This window comes from Salvelinus fontinalis, chromosome 11, assembly GCF_029448725.1.
Source record: "Salvelinus fontinalis isolate EN_2023a chromosome 11, ASM2944872v1, whole genome shotgun sequence".
In the NCBI taxonomy this organism is placed as follows: domain Eukaryota; kingdom Metazoa; phylum Chordata; class Actinopteri; order Salmoniformes; family Salmonidae; genus Salvelinus; species Salvelinus fontinalis.
The window spans coordinates 4,234,370-4,258,750 of NC_074675.1; the positions used below are offsets into that span (position 1 = coordinate 4,234,370).

General features: G+C 41.8%; 1 protein-coding gene across 1 annotated transcript; it reads left to right on the forward strand.

Moving 5' to 3' along the window:
* Positions 1–744: 744 nt before the first annotated feature.
* LOC129864899 (uncharacterized) lies at positions 745–22,966 on the forward strand (the record flags this gene model as incomplete). The annotated part of the gene is given in 7 exon segments (XM_055937213.1): positions 745–804; positions 4,248–4,297; positions 4,769–4,950; positions 5,670–5,783; positions 20,152–20,438; positions 20,564–20,662; positions 22,884–22,966. Coding segments are annotated over 7 exon segments (859 nt in total), but the record flags the coding sequence as incomplete, so codon positions are not given.
* Positions 22,967–24,381: the final 1,415 nt, after the last annotated feature.

Sequence of the window (24,381 nt, forward strand, 5' to 3'; positions counted from 1 at the left end):
CTGTCACGCCTGCCCCCGCTCTCCCTCCCTGGCGCTCGTGGGCATCATAAATAAAGACAATGTCTCTCCGAGGCCACGTGCCCGTGCAATAATTACACGTCATTGTTGTTGTAATAGCTTAAGCAAAAAACCCTTTAATAAAATGTCTTCACACTTTTTAATCATTGCGTTATTCAAGTGTTCAATGGTTTAGTTGAAAAGCTCTTGTATAGTTTAAATATTTTGTCTTCTTTTAAATACTACTATATACAATATGGTTTGCACTGTATGTCAATAGCTGCACACACAAATGCAGCATGAATGTGGCTTTGGCCACACCACATTCAAGGTGATGTAAGGATAGTGTAAAGCCTAATGTATATATATACCCTACGTAATACAATAGGATACGCAAACTTGTAACTCGACTCAACTACGCTGGATCACCATTTTCAGTAGCTAACTGCATTCTTGCGTTGTGTGTGGCCTAATTGTGTAGCGCACAAATTAGGCTTCAAAGACAAGCTGCACATCTGATGTGGAAGAAAAGCAGTGTGTCAGCTTCACATTTTGTGTAAAAAGGACTGAACTGTTTTCATGACAGACTTGAACTGATTCTCTCCTCTCTCCCCAAAGATATGTGGTCTTCAACCACGTCATTGAAAGGCAAAACATGTAAGCTCAAGTTTCTGTTCATTCCATTTTATTACACACTAATGATGCTATGATGTGATGTGGATTTTCTGATTTGATTCTTATTCACAGGGTTTGGTTTGAGGATTCCAACAGAGATATCCCAGTTGATGAGGACCAGAGGAACACCAGGTTAGTTGGCAGCTCTGGTTGACATTCTTGCAGTCAGCATGTAAATTGCACACTCCCTCAAAACTTGAGACATCTGTGGTATTATGTTGTGGGACAAAACTTAACGTTTTAGAGTGGCCTTTTAGTGTCCCCAGCACAAGGTGCACCTGTGTAATGATCATGTTGTTTAAATCAGCTTCTTGATATGCCACACCTGTCAGGTGGATGGAGTATATCTTGGCAAATGAGAAATGATCACCAATAAGGATATAAATGCATTTGAAAGAAATAAGCTTTTTGTGCGTATGGATCATTTCTGGGGAAAACAATTCAACTCATGAAACATGGGACCAACACTTAACATGTTGCGTTTACACACTGAGTGTACAAAACATTAAGGACACCGTGTCTTTCCATGACATAAACTGACAGGTGAATCCAGGTGAAACATATGATACTTTATTGATGTCACTTGCTAAATCCACTTCAATCAATGTAGATGAAGGAGAGGAGACGGGTTAAAGAAGGATTTTGAAGCCTTGAGACAATTGTACATGTATTGCATATGACAGCTTGATGAAAACCAGTCAATATTCAGGTCCCCAAGAAAGTAGATTCTCTGTTTACCGTCACATATACTATCAAGCATCTCACACACATTGTCTAGATACTGACTGTTAGCACTTGGTGACCTATATAAATACCCCTAAAAGGATTTAGATGATGCAAGGTAAACCTGCCACCTCTTCAATAACACTTGACATGAGATCTTATCTAAGCATTACAGGGAAATGGCTGTGAATATATACAGCAACACCTCCCCCATAAGCATTCCTGTCTCTTCTGTAGATGTTATTTCCTTATTGCTACTGCTGTATCATTAAAGGAATTATCTTAGTCTCATAAATGGCTACTATACAGAATATTATCTGATGTTAGCAAGTTATTGATGTAATAAATCTTATTTCTAAAGCTACTTATACAGTGCATTCAGGACGTATTCAGACCCTTTGACTTTAACACATTTTATTACATTACAGCCTCATTCTAAAATGGATTACACCCCCCCTCATCAATCTACACACAATACCCCATAATGACAAAGCAAAAAACAGATTATTGAAATTTGGATAAAAGTTATGCTGCTAGATAATTCACAGTTGTCCTAATGGGGAATCAGCATATAGCCATGGAGGTGAACAGACAACGAATCAGTGACACAGTTGTGTTACATGTTATTCCCAACTGATTGGCTGTTTTTCCGAAAACATCGGACTCCTCTATGCAGTAATATCTAACAATTCACAACAATACACACACATCTAAAAGTAAAATAATGGACTTAAGAAATATATGAATATTATAATTAGCATTATCAGTGGCATTGACTAAAATACAGTAGAATAGAATACAGTATATACATATGAGACGAGTAAAGCAGAATATAAACATTATTCAAGTGACTAGTGTTCCATTATTAAAGTGGCCAGTGATTCCATGTCTATGTATATAGGGCAGCAGCCTCTAAGGTACAGGGTTGAGTAACCGGGTGGTAGCTGGCTAGTGATGGCTATTTAACAGTCTGATGATCTATGTATATAAGGCAGCAGCCTCTAAGGTACAGGGTTGAGTAACCGGGTGGTAGCTGGCTAGTGATGGCTATTTAACCTCTTGGAAATAGGGGGCACCCTTTTCACTTCTGGATAAAATTGTGCCCAATTTAAATGGTCTCGTACTCTTTCCTAGATCATATGATATGCATATTATTATTACTATTGGATAGAAAACACTCTGAAGTTTCTAAAACTGTTTGAATTATATTTGTGAGTAAAACAGAACTCATTTGGCAGGCAAACTTCCAAACAGGAAGTGAAAATTCTGAAATGGGTCTCTGTGAAAGGCATTGCCTATTCAATTGTCTTGTATTTATGGATCTGTATGCACTTCATACGCCTTCCACTAGATGTCAACAAGCAGTAGAACGTGGAATGAAGTGTCCTTCTCTGGGACCGGATGGGAGTCGTTGGAGTGAGAGGTCAGCCATATTGGTAGTACCTGGCTACTAGGCACTTTAGGTTTGTCATATCGTTGTCTACAATGCGTTAGGTAGACACGAAGAAATGCTCCGTCTGGGACGTTATTGGATATATTTGTGAAAAACATCCTAAAGATGGATTCTCAACTGAGTTTGACTAGTTTCTTCAACTTTTATTATCACTTTTTGAATTTTTCGTTCATGCGTAAAATCTTCATGGACACGTGCGCTACACCATGCTAGCTAAAGTTGCTAATTTGACAGAAGAAATGGACATTCTAAAACTAAACAACGATTTATTGTGGAACTAGGATTCCTGGCACTGCATTCTGATGAAAGTTCATCAAAGGTAAGGGAATATTTATGATGTTATTTCGTATTTTTGTGGACTCTTTGGACTCCAACATGGCGGAGAATGGCTGAGCGCTCTCTCAGATTATTGCATGCTGTGCTTTGTACTAAAGTATTTTTTTTTAATCTAACACAGCGGTTGCATTAAGAACCAGTGTATCTTTAATTATATGTGCAACGTGTATTTTTCAGCAAAGTTTATGATGAGTTTTTCTGTTAGATTAACTTGGCTGTCTAAAATTTCTCCGGACATTTTGGTGCCATTTGTGACCATGGCTGCAATGTAAAACCCGATTTGTAGCTATAAATATGCACATTTTCGAACAAAACATAAATGTATTGTATAACATGATGTCATAAGACTGTCATCTGATGAAGTTGTTCAAAGGTTAGTGATTAATTTTATCTCTGTTTGTGGGTTTTATGAAAGCTATCTTTGCGGTGAAAAAATGGCGTTGTGTGTTGGGCTATTGTGATGAGCTAACATAAATATATGTTGTGTTTTCGTTGTAAAACATTTTAAAAATCGGACATGTTGGTTGGATTCACAAGATGTTTATCTTTCATTTGCTGTATTGGACTTGTGATTTCATTAAATTATATTATATGATATCCCTGTGGAGCTAGGCTAGGCTATGCTAGTCAGCTTTTCTGATGAGAATGATCCCGGATCCGGGATGGGTGGTCCGCAGTCTGATGGTCTATGTATATAGGGCAGCAGCCTCTAAGGTACAGGGTTGAGTAACTGGGTGGTATCTGGCTAGTGATGGCTGTTTAACAGTCTGATGGTCTATGTATATAGGGTAGCAGCCTCTAAGGTACAGGGTTGAGTAACCGGGTGGTAGCTGGCTAGTGATGGCTGTTTAACAGTCTGATGGTCTATGTATATAAGGCAGCAGCCTCTAAGGTACAGGGTTGAGTAACCGGGTGGTAGCTGGCTAGTGATGGCTGTTTAACAGTCTGATGGTCTATGTAGCTGGCATAGATAATAGTTACAATAGATACAGTATGTGTACTATGTATACTGTATAGCCATAGTTGTCATTAATCATTTTACTACGTCTTTCTATTCATACAGCATAAGCCCATATTCAGGAGCAGAGTACAGAACATCGTCTCTCCAGAAAGGTGGGTATCTGTATTTTACTGTGCCATCATTCACCATTTGACTGGCTGTCCAAACTCCATGCTCCTGTCCAAACTCCATGCTCCTGGCCAAACTCTACGCCACGCCCATGGACGTTTCTTCACTGCAATGAATCTGTCTCTGAGTACATCAGCAACAATTTCTAGAACAAAATAATTAGTGGAATTTCAATGTAGTTTTTTTATCCACGTGGTTTCATCATGGATGTAAACATGAAGTTTGTGGAGAGCTGATTTGGGGGGGGGGGGGGGGGGGACTGTATGATTGTATGTGTTATAATAGTCAATAAAAAATGTGCTTTGAGTTTTGAAACAACAGTCCTTTTGATTGTTTTGAGTTTTGTACAAAGCATTGGTAAAATGTACCACATACTTGTGAAAACTGCACCACAGCAATAAAACTATATATATTTCTCTCTCTCTCTCTCTCTCTCCCCCCTCTCCCTCCCCCAGAGCTGGTTGAAGAGGTGAGTATTTATGACGTCCTGTGGGAGACTGGTAAGAGAGTAGCAGATGAGACCCTCTACTCAGCCTTCCTCAGAGGGATGTATTCTAGACGTCTGCCTGCCCACTGCTACGCTGACTTCTGCCACCAGGAGGTGCTATACCTGGACAGAGTCATCACCATGCTGCAGGTGAAAAGAAAATACATGAAATAAAACGAATACCGTAAAGATTTACTTACTATGACTGTGATACTGTAGGAGTAATTGATACATATGTAGGTAGATATCACACTATTAAACAATAGACAGGTGTACACTAGAAAATAGGAGAAGAAGGCAGACGTGAGTGCATTTGCCATTCTGGTAAAATACAGGAAACCAAAGATTAGCAGATGGCCAAAGTCATACGTGCTTTAAAGTGCATGTATGGAAAAAGCAGGACACCATTATGAAGATAAAATTGACAGTAACAGCCATAAGTGCTTAAGGTAAAGGTCATAAGTGCTTAGGGCAAGATAGACATATATTCATTTTAGGGGACAAGGGGGTCCTTGCTCCATTATAATCTAATCAAGAGCGGATACAGGCGTTATTGGGTGTAGACAAGCAGGAAGCCTGAAATGAAGGATAATGGTGGCAGATGACCATAGGAGAAGTAATTTAATTAATGTATGTAATGATCTCATGTGTGTGGATGTGTATAAAGAGCGAACCAGTGCTCTGGGAAGAGGTGGGATCCGCGGATCGTTCCGGCTCTTGATACATAGTATTAAAAGTCTATTTGAATTTACAAGTTCTTGTAAGTGTTATGGTTTGAACCGATTTTCCACGACAATACGTGTTTGTCGTGCCTAGCTATCTTAAGATAAGTTGCTCTGTATAACAGTGTAAATGTGTGTGTGAAACAGGTGCTGATCAGAACAGTCCAGGGTCCTCCAGACATCATGCTGTTTCTCCAGAGAACACATCAACGCTACCGGGAGTCTCTGAAGGAGGCCCAGAACCAAACTCCACCACATCTGGTAAGAAGCTGTTATAACAATCACCCTTAAAATACAATTTAAAATAATATATCTAATTATACAATTTAAGATAATTTATCTAATTACACAATTTAAGAAAATATATCTTAATATATAATTTAAGATAATATATCTTCATATACAATTTAAGAAAATATATCTTGAATATATGATTTAAGATAACATATCTTAATATACAGTATTTTATGCAGTAGTGAAAGAGATTTGCGTCATTCCAAATCTGGCATCAGGACAAAATGTGATTCATAGTCACCGAATATATTTTAAGTATTTTAATTAAACTCAAACGATAAATGGTAAATGCAATTTTCGTATATACGGGTTCACTGGATCTCCGCGCAGGGTAGATCAGAGAACTGGCAGGAAGTACGTAAACAGCTGTTCTTATATCGTGATGACGTAGTTTCAACGCGTCTGTTAGCCTATCACAGTAGAGGCTGGGCTTGGTTTAGACTTTGCCCCCCCCTTTGCTGGCCCTTTGTCCAAGCCCCTTGGCGCGTTCCTTTGTCCACATCTGGTTGCTGGGTAGATCAGATCCGTCTTGTGTCTGTCGATTCCACACTGAAACAGTTCCTAATATGGTATTGTCCAGTATTCTAAACTCCTGGTTGGTCGAGAGAGATGCACCCCTCTCCTCTCCAGACTGTCCACAGCTTTTATGGCCTGTGGTGGTCAGTCCTTACACCAGGGGTGTCAAACTCATTTCGCATCGTGGGCCACATACGGCCTAGGGAGATGTCAAGTGGGCCGGACCATTAAAATTATACCATACTCTGCTATAAATAACCAAAATATCATGTCTTTCCTTTGTTTTGGTGTAAAGAAGCACAAGAACATTAGGAAAATATTGAAATTTAATGAACTATCCTTTTACAAAACATTTCATGAAACACCTCATATTTCCTTAGACAAATGTGCAATTTACTTTTATCATTCACAAATATGCATTGCAACTGATCCCACTGATTGTACAAAGGCACAAAACTTTAATTGGTGCTGAAAAATATAGTAATGCACTTTAAGATTAAATGAGACTTTTAAAGAAAGGAATTTTTAAACCACTTACACATACGCATATAAAATCAAAATGTAATCCCTGCGTACACCTTACAAACTAAGGAGAGTGATTTTAAATGTGTAATGAAGAAAGTGTTCGCCTGTCCTGTAAATCTGTAAACTTCATACATGAAACATACATACACATACAATACATACTGAAAATTTATGGAGTTGTATGAACAGTAGAATTCCATCACACAACTTTTGTTTTGAAGCTGCTGACTAACATTAAAGTGCACATTTTTTAAATCACCACAGTAAGGATTCATCTTCACAGAGCTGTATTCTTTCAATGCAAACAGTATCTAAGGCAGCATTTTAAAGGTGTTAGTCTAGTCTGGACTTGTATTTGTTCCTGAAACTTGGCATCTTTTGGCCTGTACAAGTGCATCAACACCAGGTGTCATGTCCTGACTAGCTGTCACTTTCAGAATGTCATTTAAGTGCTTGTTTGTGAGCCTTGAACGCATTTTTGTTTTATTGATATTCATCACTGAGAAAATTTGTTCACAAAGGTAGGTTGTCCCAAACATGCACAAAATTTTAGCAGCCAGGGCTGTTAATTTGGGGTACCCTGGTAGTAGATACTGATAAAATCTGTCCAGACCTACAGAGGCAAATTTGCCCTTCAAATCTGCATCACACTGCAAATCAATTATCTCTAGCTGAATTTCGACCGGCAGATCAGAAGCTTTAACTGTGAAAGGTGAGCGAAAAACTGAAAATTCTGTCTCAAGTTCACCAAATACCTGAAAACGTTTCTCAAACTCCCGCAGTAGTCCTGCAATTTTGTCTTTGTACCGTTTCATGTCCGCATCAGGTCTGGTCACACACACATCTCTCAGACAGGGGAAATGAGCAGGGTTGCCATTTGCCAGTTGCATCTCCCACAAAGTCAGCTTCAACTTAAATGCATGTATGTTGTCAGAAAACTGTGTGACAACTTTTTTGCGGCCTTGCAACATTTTGTTCAGATTGTTCAAGTGTTCAGTAATATCAACCAAGAATGCAAGGTCCCGTAGCCATTCCTGAGATTGTAATTCCAACACCGGTTTTCCTTTTTTCTCCATGAACTGTCCGATTTCCTCTCGTAGATCAAAGAAATGCCTCAGCACAGCGCCTCGGCTTAACCATCTCACTTCAGTGTGGTATGGCAGGCTGTGGGTAATGTTGCTGTCGCTGAGAAGTTTGTCAAACTGACGATGGTTCAGACCTCTGGACCGGATGAAATTTACAGTGCGAACAACCACCTCCATGAAGTGGTCCATTTTCAGCGACTTGCAACACAATGCCTCCTGGTGCAAAATACAGTGAAATGTCCAGAAACGATCTCCTCCATTAAGGGCTTGTACTTTGTCTTTGAACTTTGTCGCGACACCTGCTTTCTTTCCGACCATGGATGGCGCGCCGTCTGTAGCCAGGCTGACAGCGCGGGACCAGTCCACTCCAACTCTGTCCAATGCAGCAACGACAGAGCCGAAAATGTCCTCGGCTGTTGTGGTGTCCATCATTGGCACCAACTCAAGAAACTCTTCAGTAACAGTCAATGTCTCATCAACTCCTCGAATGAATATGGCCAGTTGGGCCACGTCTGTGATGTCAGTGCTCTCGTCAATTGCCACGGAAAATGCAATAAATGACTTGACTCTCTGTTTCAATTGACTGTCTAAATCTGCCGATAGTTCCGAAATCCTCTCTGCTATAGTATTCCTCGTCAGGCTAATATTGGCAAAAGCTTGTCGCTTCTCGGGACATACAAGTTCAGCCGCCTTCATCATGCATCGTTTAACAAAGTCACCGTCGGAATACGGCTTCGATGCTAATGCTATTTCGCTAGCAATTAGGTAGCTGGCTTTTACCGCTGCTTCACTGACTTCTCGGCTCTGGATGAAAGTTGACTGCTGTTTCCTCAGACCCGCCAGCAATTCGTTAATCTTATCTCTTCTCAGTTGTCCTTGCAAGCCGTCATATTTTTCGCTGTGATGAGTCTCGTAGTGGCGTCGAATATTATATTCCTTCAATACCGAAACTTGTTGCAAACACACCAAGCACGAAGGTTTTCCGTGCATCTCTGTAAATAAATAGGACGTGGTCCATTTTTCTTTGAAAATTCTACACTCCTTATCTACTTTTCTCCGTTTGGATAACGACATTTTGGCTAATGAGGGTGTAGCGGAGAGGTAGAGACCAAGGTATTAACCTGTCTAGGATCAGCGTGGCGCTAGCGGCACACCCCCCCCCCCCCCCACTGAAAAACCAGTGCCGCGAAATTCAAAAAAAATATTTTTTTTAAATATTTAACTTTCACACATTAAAGTCCAATACAGCTAATGAAAGACACAGATCTTGTGAATCCAGTCAACTTGTCCGATTTTTAAAATGTTTTACAGGGAAGACACAATATGTAAAGATGTACATCTATTACCTAAAAACACATTAGCATAATCCACCATCTTTTATTTGTCCACCAACACCAGTAGCCATCACCAATTCGGCTAAACTAAGATATTTATAGCCCCTAACCAAGAAAAAAACTCATCAGATGACAGTCTGATAACATATTTATGGTATGGGATAGGTTTTGTTAGAAAAAAGTGCATATTTCAGGTAGATGGCATAGGTTACAATTGCACCCACCGTCACAAATGGAATAGAAAAACTACTTAGAGCAACGTGTTTACCTACTTACTAATCATCAAACATTTCGTAAAAATACACAGCATACACGAATCGAAAGACACAGATCCTGTGAATACAGACAATATTTCAGATTTTCTAAGTGTCTTACAGCGAAAACACAATAAATCGTTATATTAGCATAGCACATAGCACATAGCAGCCCAGCATTGATTCTAGCCAAAGTGAGCGATAAAAGTCAACATCGCCAAAAGATATTAATTTTTTCACTAACCTTCTCAGAATTCTTCCGATGACACTCCTGTAACATCATATTACACAATCCATATAGAGTTTGATCGCAAATGTTTATATTTAGCCACCAAAATCATGGTTAGACAATGTGAAATGTAGACAAGCTGGTCAGAAAATGTCCTTGCGCCACTTAGACAGTGATCTACTCTTATACATAAATACTCATAAACGTGACTAAAAAATATAGGGTGGACAGGGATTGATAGACAATTTAATTCTTAATACAATTGCGGAATTACATTTTTTAATTTATCCTTACTTTTCAATACAGTTTGCGCCAAGCGAAGCTACGTCAAAAAACATGGCGTCCTAAGCCACTAAAATGTTTCGACAGAAACACGATTTATCATAATAAAAATGTCCTACCTTGAGCTGTTCTTCCATCAGTATCTTGGGCAAAGGATCCTTTCTTGGGAGAAATCGTCTTTTGGTGGAAAGCTGTCCTCTTGCCATGTGGAAATGCCAACTGCGTTCGGGATGAACTGAAAAGCGTGCCCAACTATTCACATCGTTTCAAAAATAAATGTCCCAAAATCGCACTAAACGGATATAAATTGCTATAAAACGCTTTAAATTAACTACCTTATGATGTTTTTAACTCCCATAACGAGTAGAAACATGACCCGAGTAATATTACCCCCTTCACTAATGCTTGGAACAGGAGAGGGCCGGTGTCCTCTAGGCGCATGACGCAGCTCCAAAAGAATGACTAGCCTCAGGGTTTTTTCATTTGTAGGGCCTGTGAACGCGCAATCGACCCCATTGGAATCGTCATCACGTAAAGGCATCCAGGGGAAGACGTAAGAAGTGTCCGTACAGTCATAGCAATAAGAATGCCCTTTTTTTTTTTTTTTTTTTTTTTAAATTTTATCCCCTTTTTCTCCCCAATTTTCGTGGTATCCAATCGCTAGTAATTACTATCTTGTCTCATCGCTACAACTCCCGTACGGGCTCGGGAGAGACGAAGGTCGAAAGTCATGCGTCCTCCGAAGCACAACCCAACCAAGCCGCACTGCTTCTTTAACACAGCGCGCCTCCAACCCGGAAGCCAGCCGCACCAATGTGTCGGAGGAAACACCGTGCACCTGGCCCCCTTGGCTAGCACGCACTGCGCCCAGCCCGCCACAGGAGTCGCTGGAGCGCGATGAGACAAGGAAATCCCTACCGGCCAAACCCTCCCTTACCCGGACGACGCTAGCCCAATTGTGCGTCGCCCCACGGACCTCCCGGTCGCGGCCGGCTGCGACAGAGCCTGGGGGCGAACCCAGAGACTCTGGTGGCGCAGTTAGCACTGCGATGCAGTGCTCTAGACCACTGCGCCACCCGGGAGGCTCAAGAGTGCCCTTTTAACTGACTTCAGAACAGTGGCCAACATTTCTGAAATCTGAATCCATGTCAGGGAAATTGCTGTAGAATGGGCTCTGTTCCACTTAGAGACAAAATTTCAACTCCTATAGAAACTATAGACTGTTTTCTATCCAATAATAATAATAATATGCATATTGTACGATCAAGGATTTTGTGGGAAGCCGTTTCAAAAATTACCCAATTAGCATAAATAGTCTAAACAGCGCCCCCATCCCCAACAGGTTAACAACGTCGTAACAAGCAGCAGATGGCGCATTGATACCGTCTGCTGTTTTCAGTCGGTCTCAGTGATGCGGCTTGTCTTCTACTCTGATGGAAAGAGTGCGCCCCTTAGCGGATAATCCATGAATTGCAGCGAATTAAAAATATTAATTCCATGTCTTTTATGCATTTTTTCCACTTTCAAATTATCCTGCGGGCCTGATCGAACCTCCTTGGGGGCCGGTTCCGGCCCGCGGGCCGTATGTTTGACACCCCTGCCTTACACCTACATACACACCCCACTATGTATTGTGTGTGTGTGTGTGTGTAACAAAACACTATTCATTTTCAACCTATATGCTACCCGGCTATAGTGCATAAACATAAATCCTAACAGTAGCTAAAGCTTAAAGCTTAGCCACACCATATCAAACCTTTACAAACGTTTCTTAACTTTATTAGGGTCATATCAAAAGTAAATCAAGCCATTGTTTATAGGGAAAACACGAGCAGAAGAGCGAATGTAAACCAGGGAAAAAACTCACTTCCCTCCCCTGTGCCCAATAAAATACCACACAACTCTTCCCAAAGCAAAAAGAAGTCTGACAACCCTGCCCTATTTTGGACCCCCCCCTCCCAACCAGAAGTAGGTGTTCTACGAATTTGTAGTCTCACTCAACCTCCCCACGTTTCCCACTGCTTTTCATAAACAGTTTCTGTAGCCCAAGTTTCCCTGTTTTCCTCAGAGAAAATGGCTCGATTCTACTGTACAAAAGACATGACCCATAACGCCGGAGCTACGTTTCTTTTTCCTTTTAGCGCTAGTTGCCCGCATTTTACGTTGATAAAGCATATCGCTGGTTCGTTCTAAAACTAGGCTACTTGTGGATCGGACCCGTTAACCATTTGTTTAGGCTACACCTTGTCCAGTCACGTTACCTCATTAGCTAGCTATAGTTCACAACATGGGGGTGCGTTCAGCAGGATCGAGAATAAACATGGCTCTCTGACGGTTGGAATAGGAATAACAGCGGTAATATTCATAGAATTTCTAGAATTCATAGAATTTCTGCAACGTTCCAGAACGTTTTTCAACTGAACGTGACCCTGGTAAATTTACCAGCAGCCTATATTGTTGTCTTAGATCTCTGTTTATGTACTGTCATGTTGTCTCTCTTGTCGTGATGTGTATATACTGTATAAATATGTTATCAGAATGTCATCTGATGAGGTTTTTTCTTGGTTAGTGGCTATCAATATCTTAGTTTAGCCGAATTGGTGATAGCTACTGGTGTTGAGAGAAAATGGTGGACAAGAAAAATGGTGATTTTTGCTAATGTGTTTAGCTAATAGATTTACATATTGTGTCTTCCCTGTAAAATATTTTAAAAATCTGAAATGGTAGCTTTATTCACAGGATCTGTATCTATCATTAGGTGTCTTGGACTTGTGATGTAATGATATTTAGATGCTACTATTTAATTGTGACGCTATGCTAGCGATTGGGGGGGGTGCTCCCGGATCCGGGGTTGAGGCTCGTTAGAGGTTAACGTCTCTTCTGGATTTTGATAATTAGTGGGTATCGGCCTAATTCTGCTCTGCATGCATTATTTGGTGTTCTACGTTGTACACAGAGGATATTTTTGCAGAATTCTGCATGCAGAGTCTCAATTTGGTGTTTGCCCCATTTTGTGAAATCTTGGTTGGTGAGCGGACCCCAGACCTCACAACCATAAAGGGCAATGGGCTCTATGACAGATTCAAGTATTTTTAGCCAGATCCTAATTGGTATGTTGAAATTTATGTTCATTTTGATGGCATAGAATGCCCTTCTTGCCTTGTCTCTCAGATTGTTCACAGCTTTGTGGAAGTTACCTGTGGCGCTGATGTTTAGGCCGAGGTATGTATAGTTTTTTGTGTGCTCTAGGGCAACGGTGTCTAGATGGAATTTGTGGTCCTGGCGACTGGACCTTTTTTGGAACACCATTATTTTGGTCTTACTGAGATTTACTGTCAGGGCCCAGGTCTGACAGAATCTGTGCAGAAGATCTAGGTGCTGCTGTAGGCCCTCCTTGGTTGGTGACAGAAGCACCAGATCATCAGCAAACAGTAGACAGTAGACTGTTCTAGTGCCCGCGCCAATTCGTTGATATATATGTTGAAGAGGGTGGGGCTTAAGCTGCATCCCTGTCTCACCCCACGACCCTGTGTGAAGAAATGTGTGTGTTTTTTGCCAATTTTAACCGCACACTTGTTGTTTGTGTACATGGATTTTATAATGTCGTATGTTTTACCCCCAACACCACTTTCCATCAATTTGTATAGCAGACCCTCATGCCAAATTGAGTCGAAGGCTTTTTTGAAACCAACAAAGCATGAGAAGACTTTGCCTTTGTTTTGGTTTGTTTGGTTGTCAATTAGGGTGTGTAGGGTGAATACATGGTCTGTTGTACGGTAATTTGGTAAAAAGCCAATTTGACATTTGCTCAGTACATTGTGTTCATTGAGGAAATGTACGAGTCTGCTGTTAATGATAATGCAGAGTATTTTACCAAGGTTACTGTTGACGCATATTCCACGGTAGTTATTGGGGTCAAATTTGTCTCCACTTTTGTGGATTGGGTGATTAGTCCTTGGTTCCAAATATTGGGGAAGATGCCAGAGCTAAGGACGATGTTAAAGAGTTTTAGTATAGCCAATTGGAATTTGTTGTCTGTATATTTGATCATTTCATTAAGGATACCATCAACACCACAGGCCTTTTGGGGTTGGAGGGTTTTTATTTTGTCCTGTAACTCATTCAAGGTAATTGGAGAATCCAGTGGGTTCTGGTAGTCTTTAATAGTTGATTCTAGGATTTGTATTTGATCATGTATATGTTTTTGCTCTTTATTCTTTGTTATAGAGCCAAAAAGATTGGAGAAGTGGTTTACCCATACATCTCCATTTTGGATAGATAACTCTTCGTGTTGTTGTTTGTTTAGTGTTTTCCAATTTTCCCAGAATTGGTTAGAGTCTATGGATTCTTCAATTACATTGAGCTGATTTCTGACATGCTGTTCCTTCTTTTTCCGTAGTGTATTTCTGTATTGTTTTAGTGATTCACCATAGTGAAGGCGTAGACTCAGGTTTTCCGGGTCTCTATGTTTTTGGTTGGACAGGTTTCTCAATTTATTTCTTAGATTTTTGCATTCTTCATCAAACCATTTGTCATTGTTGTTCATTTTCCTCGGTTTTCTATTTGAGATTTTTACTGTTAAGATTTTCTACTGCCAAGTTTACACCTTCACTATTGCAGTGGAACGTTTTAACCAGGAAGTTGTCTAAAAGGGATTGGATTTCCTGTTGCCTAATTGTTTTTTGGTAGGTTTCCAAACTGCATTCCTTCCATCTATAGCATTTCTTAATGTTACTCAGTTCCTTTGGCTTTGATGCCTCATGATTGAGTATTGCTCTGTTCAAGTAGACTGTAATTTTGCTGTGATCTGATAGGGGTGTCAGTGGGCTGACTGTGAACGCTCTGAGAGACTCTGGGTTGAGGTCAGTGATAAAGTAGTCTACAGTGCTACTGCCAAGAGATGAGCTATAGGTGTACCTACCATAGGAATCCCCTCGAAGCCTACCATTGACTATGTACATACCCAGCGTGCGACAGAGCTGCAGGAGTTGTGACCCGTTTTTGTTGGTTATGTTGTCATAGTTGTGTCTAGGGGGGCATATGGGGGAGGGAATGCTGTCACCTGCAGGCAGGTGTTTGTCCCCCTGTGTGCTGAGGGTGTCAGGTTCGTGTCCAGTTGTGGCATTTAGGTTGCCACAGACTAATACATGTCCCTGGGCCTGGAAATGATTGATTTCCCCCTCCAGGATGGAGAAACTGTCTTCATTAAAGTATGGGGATTCTAGTGGGGGGATATAGGTAGCACACAGGAGGACATTTTTCTCTGTTAAGATAATTTCCTTTTGAATTTCTAGCCAAATGTAAAATGTTCCTGTTTTGATTAATTTAATGGGGTGAGTTAGGTCTGCTCTATACCAAATTAGCATTCCCCCTGAGTCCCTTCCCTGTTTCACACCTGGTAGTTTGGTGGATGGGACTACCAGCTTTCTGTAACCTAGAGGGCAACCAGTGGGTCCGTCTCCTCTATACCATGTTTCTTGCAGGATGACAATGTCTGCATTACCGATTTCTTTGGTGAAGTTCGGGTTCCTGCTCTTTAGGCCAAAGGGAGATGACCTCAGGCCTTGGATATTCCAGGATGATATAGTGAAGGCTTTTTGTTCCATAAAGTGTCCAATGTTGTTGGTCGTGGTTTGGCCTCAGGCCAGTAAGTGTGAGAAGAGCCTGCTGAGCATCTGGTACATGCCGTTGGCTTGAGCGAGTGTAAGAGTGGGGGTTGGGCCTGTTTGCCCGCTCACTACCTGGGCGTATGTGTGACTTCCATGTTGACGCCCTCTTTGCAGGGGTGGGGTGCATGGGGTGGGCAGGAGTGGCATAGGTCTGATCTGAGGGGGCCTAAATTGGGTGTGGGCATGGTTGATGTGGGGGGGTGTTGATTGGCTGGGGTGGGGGTGTGGATGTGTCTGGGGGTTCTGTGGTCTGGATGTAAGTCCTCTTGGCGTGGGTCCTCTATGTGTAGGTCCAGGGGGGGTTCCTGAAGGTCTTGGAGGGTGTCTTGCTGGTCTGGGTGGGGTGTCTATTGATCTGTTGCTCCTGTGTGAATTGTTGGGGCTGCGTTTGAGAGCGATGTCTTTTAGAGTCCGGGCAAAGGTGGGCACTGCTGCCTTGTAGAGGTGGACCTGGTTATAGAGGCTGTTCAAGTCCAGGGTGGAGTGGTGGGCCAGAAAGACATTTGGTTTTGAGGCACAGTCACGGGAAATGCTTGCGTTTAGCCGCTGTATTGTAGCAGGGTGGAAGTCTTTTCGTGGTAGCAGGGTGGAGATAACCACTTGTGCGTTGAGGAAAGTAGAAGAAGCTTTTTCAATCACTCCCTTTAGTGCTGTGGCCACCCTTTCCTGCTGCGCTCTCAGGTCGTTTGTGCCTGTGTGTATTATTATGTGGCTAGGTGAGCCTAGTTTGTCCTCAGACAGAAGGTCTAGGGCGCGCTGGGTGTTTGGACACCAGAGTTTAGACACACTGTGTTTGGGAAAAAGTTTTATTTCTTCTATATATTTCCCATTTGAGTCCATAAGGAGGACAATCTGTGTCTTGTGTTTGTCCTCAGTGGGTGTGGGGGGGTTGTCAGGAGGGCTATCAGGGTGGCTGACAGGGGGGGTGCTCAGAGGGGGTGAGAGCTGCTGGGCTTAGGGTTTTTCTTTTGTCTCTTCTGCTGTGATGTCGACTCTATGGTCAGGGTCTGGTGTGGACTGTTCTGCTGTGTTATTGAGACTTTTGTCGGGTGCTGAGGTGGGCTGTTCTGCTGGCGTCTCTGTGGGGATGGCCACCTCCCTAGTGGGTTGTTCTCTGTCACATGCCATCCCCCTCCACCTCTCCTCCAGCAGTCTGATCCTCTCCTCCATCCCCCTCTCCCTCTCCTCCAGCAGTCTGATCCTCTCCTCTAGTGCTCTGTTCTGCTCCTGCTCCTGCTTCTGCTCTTTCTCCTGTTGAAGTTGTCTCACCACTGTCCAGAGAGCAGATATGTCTCTCTCCACCTCCAGCACTCTGGGTCTGGTTAAAGGGGTGTTATTGTGCTGGACTGTTGTCTGGGTCTGTGCTGACTGGAGTGTAATCACCTGCTGTTCCAGCTCCACCTGCCTTACCTCCAGCTGGGTGAATTTATCCTTCATTTCAATGAGGGGGAAGTACTCTGTGCTGGGAGGTTGACTGTCTGCTGAGGGTTGCTCGTCTGTGGGTCCTGATGAAGAGGTCTGGTCTGACCCGCTTGGGGTGGGGGTATCTTTATCAAGGGAGAGCTTCTCCTGCTGGGCTAATTCTTTGATTAGGTGAAAGTCCAGCTGAAACTGTTTGGGGTTGCCCTGTACCATTACTGTTCCAGACTTATAAAGATTTATGTTAGCTGACTCCTCGTCCTCGTTGTCAAGAATCCTGAGTTTCCACCCCTCGTTAACCCCCCCTCTCTTAACAGAGGGGTAGTGTGCTAATATAGCACTGTGCCATGCCAGGGGATGGTTTGTGTGGAAGATAAGGTTGCTGATGTTCCCATTTTTGTAATAGTCAGCAAAAAGTGTCTCTTGATTTTCCATAAGGAGCTTCATTTTGTGATCTTTTTTTGCCTTATCATTCTTTACACTCACCGGGTACTGTATTTTAATTACCTCTGAACAGCGGGAGGCAGCTTCTAAGGCCTCTCCATTTGTTTGGGGTAGACTATTCGACTCTCCTGCCATTGTTGGGCTAATGGGCTTTGACACCTCTCACTTGACACGTAAGTGCTAGTTGAAGATGTATCAAGCTTGGCAGAATTATGTTACCATTCAGTCCTTATAAAGTAATGTCATGTATTTTTCTTCTTGGCTTTTGGAAATAGAATATAGTTTCAGACTAAACATTACTCACTCAGTTCCAGGTTGGGTGGTGTTTTCAGGTTTCTGTTGTTTTCCAGAGAATTTATATAGAATTTATATAGAATTATAATCCTTGGTTGTTGTGAACTTTTCAGGTGATTCTGTAATTCCGTCCAAAATCAGGTTGTAGGTTTTGAGTTTTGATTTGAAGTGAGTGTTATGTTTTAGAGGGTAGCATCCTGTATGTGTTCCTGACAAAAAATCCAAGTTTATCTAACTCTAAATCTATATTTTTTAAAGAAAATGCTGAAAAATGCAGGAGCTCATCTGATCGTGACCTCTCTACCCACGTCTCTCTCTCTCTCTCTCTCTCTCTCTCTCTCTCTCTCTCTCTCTCTCTCTCTCTCTCGTGTCTGTTTGTTTTCCATGTAATGTGTAATTTCTATGTATGCTGAATTAGGAATTTACAAATAATTCTTATATATACCTTCTGCTGTTGGGAAGAGAATAGGATGTTATGGAGAAAAATCTGTTGTTAGAACAAGGCTATGTATGTTTGTGCACATGGAAGTCAGTAATGTATGTTTACTGTAGGTTAATGAGGCACAACAAATGTGATGTGATTAAAAAGGGCATTTAGTTGACTAAAAGGGGACACCTTTTTCGTCATTTTGACAATTAGACTAATTCATTATTCAAATGACAAAAATTTGACTTAATTACATTTTATTCAAAATGACTAAGACTAGACTAAATCTAAGAAAAGAGTGCCAAAATGAGCACAGGTAGAGTCCTGGTTATACAGGATGAGCCTGAACAAAGGTAGAGTCCTGGTTATACAGGATGAGCCTGAACAAAGGTAGAGTCCTGGTTATACAGGATGAGCCTGAACACTGGTAGAGTCCTGGTTATACAGGATGAGCCTGAACACAGGTAGAGTCCTGGTTATACAGGATGAGCCTGAACACAGGTAGAGTCCTGGTTATATAGGATGAGCCTGAACACAGGTAGAGTCCTGGTTATATAGGATGAGCCTGAACACAGGTAGAGTCCTGGTTATATAGGATGAGCCTGAACACAGGTAGAGTCCTGGTTATACAGGATGAGCCTGAACACAGGTAGAGTCCTGGTTATATAGGATGAGCCTGAACACAGGTAGAGTCCTGGTTATATAGGATGAGCCTGAACACAGGTAGAGTCCTGGTTATATAGGATGAGCCTGAACACAGGTAGAGTCCTGGTTATATAGGATGAGCCTGAACACAGGTAGAGTCCTGGTTATATAGGATGAGCCTGAACACAGGTAGAGTCCTGGTTATATAGGATGAGTCTTGACTGGAATACAGTCTACACAGAGCATTCAGAAAGTAATCAGACCCCTTGACTTTTCCACATTTTGTTATGTTACAGCCTTATTCTAATATTGATTTGAATATTTTTGGGCCACTCATCAATATAAACATAATGAACCACACACCACACCTGGTAACAAGCTCTGTCTCAGATCCATCAGAACAGAATAAATATCTTATTTACATAAGTGTTCAGACCCTTTCCTCAATACTTTGATGAAGCACAATTTGCAGTGATTCCAGCCTCGAGGCTTCTTGGGTATAACGCTACAAGCTTGGCACACCTTTAATTGGAGAGTTTCTCACATTCTTCTCTGCAGATCCTCTCTAGCTCTGTCTCAGAGCCATCAGTACGGAACCACACACCACCATAACTGTTAACACGCTCTCTCCTCCCAACAGAACCTCCCCATCTCAGCAGGCCACAGACTAAAACACCTGTCTCTCCTCTGAAACCTAATACATGTCTCCTCCTCTTTGTTAATACCAAGATGGCGCCGACGGAGAAGAGCGACATCTTACAAGTTGCAACCCAACTTTGTAGTCACTTTACCCTGCCTTCATGTACATATCTACCTCAAATACCATATTATTATCTATCCTGAGGCCTAGTCACTTTACCCTGCCTTCATGTACATATCTACCTCAAATACCGTATTATTATCTATCCTGATGCCTAGTCACTTTACCCTGCCTTCATGTACATATCTACCTCAAATACCTTATTATTATCTATCCTGATGCCTAGTCACTTTACCCTGCCTTCATGTACATATCTATCTCAAATACCTTATTATTATCTATCCTGATGTCTAGTCACTTTACCCTGCCTTCATGTACATATCTACCTCACATACCTTATTATTATCTATCCTGATGCCTAGTCCCTTCACCCTGCCTTCATGTACATATCTACCTCAAATACCTTATTATTATCTATCCTGATGCCTAGTCACTAGTCCTCCTGCCTACAGAACCGGTCCTCCATCCAGCCCTCGGCAGCCGTGCGTCAGTACCTCCAGAGCTTCCATGACATTGTGAATGAGGAGCCAATCTACTGGTTGGTGTCTCTGCTGCCCAGAGCCCTGCTCAGACCTTACCTGGCAAAGAACCTGCCCCTGGTTGAGAGGACCAGACCAGGCCCCAGCCCCTGCCTCTACCCCTGGCTAAGCCTCTTCCCCTGCCCCTGCTACCAGTGGGGGGGAGAGGACATGCATTCAGACCAGAGGAACCAGAAGGATGAGTCAGGGACATCTTACAGGTATATTGATGATATTGATTGCCTATGGAGGTTTATAGTGTCTCAAGTCCACATTGTTGTGTTTAATCCTGTCAAGTGTGGTGATATTGTGGAGTGACTCTTTTCTAACCTGTCTCTCTCTCCAGGCATCTACTGGAGAAGTACCAGGATGTGATAGACGTCTATAAGGCTGTCAACATCTTCAGAGTCCAGATGATCAATGAGAAGGCTCTCTTCACCTCCAGGTGCAGTTAGGTCTACAGTTAGCCTGACTTAGGTCTACAGTTAGCCTGACTTAGGTCTACAGTTAGCCTGACTTAGGTCTACAGTTAGCCTGACTTAAGTCTACAGTTAGCCTGACTTAGGTCTACAGTTAGCCTGACTTAGGTCTACAGTTAGCCTGACTTAGGTCTACAGTTAGCCTGACTTAGGTCTACAGTTAGCCTGACTTAGGTCTACAGTTAGCCTGACTTAGGTCTACAGTTAGCCTGACTTAGGTCTACAGTTAGCCTGACTTAGGTCTACAGTTAGCCTGACTTAGGTCTACAGTTAGCCTGACTTAGGTCTATAGTTAGCCTGACTTAGGTCTACAGTTAGCCTGGTCCTGCTATCCAAGTCTACAGTTAGCCAGGTCCTGCTATCTAATTCTACAGTTAGCCTGGTCCTGCTATCTAATTCTACAGTTAGCCTGGTCCTGTTATCTAATTCTACAGTTAGCCTGGTCCTGCTATCTAATTCTACAGTTAGCCTGGTCCTGCTATCTAATTCTACAGTTAGCCTGGTCCTGCTATCTAATTCTACAGTTAGCCAGGTCCTGCTATCTAATTCTACAGTTAGCCTGGTCCTGTTAACTAATTCTACAGTTAGCCTGGTCCTGCTATCTAATTCTACAGTTAGCCAGGTCCTGCTATCTAATTCTACAGTTAGCCTGGTCCTGTTAACTAATTCTACAGTTAGCCTGGTCCTGCTATCTAATTCTACAGTTAGCCTGGTCCTGCTATCTAATTCTACAGTTAGCCTGGTCCTGCTATCTAATTCTACAGTTAGCCAGGTCCTGCTATCTAATTCTACAGTTAGCCTGGTCCTGCTTTCTAATTCTACAGTTAGCCTGGTCCTGCTATCTAATTCTACAGTTAGCCTGGTCCTGCTATCTAATTATACAGTTAGCCAGGTCCTGCTATCTAATTCTACAGTTAGCCTGGTCCTGCTAACTAATTCTACAGTTAGCCTGGTCCTGCTAACTAATTCTACAGTTAGCCTGGTCCTGCTATCTAATTCTACAGTTACTCTGGTCCTGCAAACTACGTTTACTGTTAGCCTGGTCCTGCTAACTAAGTTTACTGTTAGCCTGGTCCTGCTAACTAAGTCTACAGTTAGCTAGGTCCTGCTAAACAAGTCTTGCCAGGTCTCCCTCGCAAAACAGGCTCTCAACCCTACGGATCTCCATAGCCTGGGTACCAGTCTATTTTGTGATAACATTCTACTCCTTGTCAACATAATTTGGCATATGACATGGAGTACAGGAAGTGGAATCCCAACTAGCAAATTTGGTTAGTTGAAGTTGTGGGAACGTACATTTTTGGTTTACCATTGGTTCTGGGAAAACTTAGCCTGTTCTGGGAACCTTAAGTTTAAGGTTGCAGGGAGGTTTCTGAGAACGTCTTACTATGCTTCCAGGGAGGTTCTGAGAACGTCTTACTATGGCTCCAGGGAGGTTCTGAGAACGTCTTACTATGGCTCCAGGCAGGTTCTAAGAACGTCTTACTATGGTTCCAGGGAGAGTCTGAGAACATCTAACTATGGCTCCAGGGAGGTTCTGAGAATGTCTTACTATGGTTCCAGGGAGGTTCTAAGAACGTCTTACTATGGCTCCAGGGAGGTTCTGAGAACGTCTTACTATGGTTCCAGGGAGGTTCTGAGAACGTCTTACTATGGTTCCCTGAAAGTTTTCCTGGGAGGTTTTATTAACGCTGAGAGAAATTTTGAGTTTTTTTTTTACTTCCTTAAAACGTTCACTGAATGTTTCAATAATTATTTTATTGAAAGTGTTTTTTTTGGCTTAACTATGATCTCTGTATTAATGTTTAATGTCTCTGTGATATTCATCTCTGTATTAATGTTTCATGTCTCTGTGATGTTCATCTCTGTATTAATGTTTAATGTCTCTGTGATGTTCATCTCTGTATTAATGTTTCATGTCTCTGTGATGTTCATCTCTGTATTAATGTCTCTGTGATGTTCATCTCTGTATTAATGTTTCATGTCTCTGTGATGTTCATCTCTGTATTAATGTTTAATGTCTCTGTGATGTTCATCTCTGTATTACTAGCTGGCAGAGTATTATATCTGAGGTTATATGTAATGTTTTCTCCGGCTGCAGCGTCCTAATACTTTAAATATCAAATAAATTCTATAAATCAATGAATATCTGATGTAATCTAATCCGCCTGTGTAATATTATCCTAGTTGGTTTCCCACTGGTGACGAGGAGGAAGTGGAGTATCAACTCAGCCTGTGGTCTGAGGAGTCTTGACCTGACGTTAGGGTGAGTGATGTATTTATTTATGACATGTTTATCTGGTATTGAAATCAGTCGAGAATTGTGCACATTTAAAAAATATATTTTTCACCTTTATTTAACCTGGTAGGCTAGCTGAGAACAAGTTCTCATTTACAACTGCGACCTGGCTAAGATAAAGCAAAGCAGTTCGACACATACAACACACAGAGTTACACATAAACAAACATACAGTCAATAATGCAGTAGAAAAGTCTATATACAATGTGTGCAAATGAGGTAGGATAAGAGAGGTAAGGCAATAAATAGGCCATGGTGGCGAAGTAATTACAATATAGCAATTAAACACTGGAGTGGTAGATCTGCAGTAGATGAATGTGCAAGTAGAGATCCTTGGGTGCAAAATAGCAAGATAAATAAATAAATACAGTATGGGGATGAGGTAGTTGGATGGGCTATTTACAGATGGGCTATGTACAGGTGCAGTGATCTGTGATGATTGATAATGTGACTGTTTTTCTTTTTAACAATTACATGTGAAAGATTAGTGGAATCTATGTGGGTAGCTGGACAGGTAGGATGACTGACAGTGAAGGTGAACAGGTGGTCACGTGTCAGGTGACAGAAGAATGGATGAGACTGAGGCAGGAATTCCTTTAACCATAAAGTGGTATATTTACTGAGTAGTCTGTGCTGCATAACAAAGGAAACAAAATAACACGTATCCAATCAAATTCATAATCACAAAGATCAAATCATAACAATCATTCATTATTAACATAATTAGGGAATTCATGAATCCAGTTAATTAAGAAGTCAATAGTAATCACCTGTGAGTCATTTAGGCTCTTAACTATTTCGCATAAATCATTAAATAAATACAAACAGTGAATGGTCATTCAATCTATAATCTCCTTTAGTTTGATATCAAAGTCGATCAGTTAGCAAACAATGACATTTCTCATTTCACCCTTTCAATTGATTTTCATGTGTACATGGAATTAATTTAATTACACATTAACCATATCGATTGCATAATTGGGCTATGAGGATCCGTATGATCATTTACAATTCACATTACACAATATGTTTGAAGCGTGCGCTCCAAGCCGCGCTCCGTGATAACAACTATAAACAATAACTGATAGCCCACTCTCCCGATCGCAACAGATAGTTCAGATGAAAGGTAACAGAGTCGGTGGACTTACGTGGATTCATGGACGCACAGAACTTCTGGAGCAGACGGAGTTAAGGAAGACGAAAGCAGCGAGATCAGGCGATGCCGTTTTCCTCCTTTTATGTGGATGAGATCTGTCGGTCATTGCCATCTGACCTAATTAAAGCGCTCTGGCCCAGCTGAGTAAGTGGCCATGAATTAAAGGATTATTCCACCAACTCCATGGGCCTTTTCTACAGCCACCCTGGAAATTTGTTAAATTCCACACT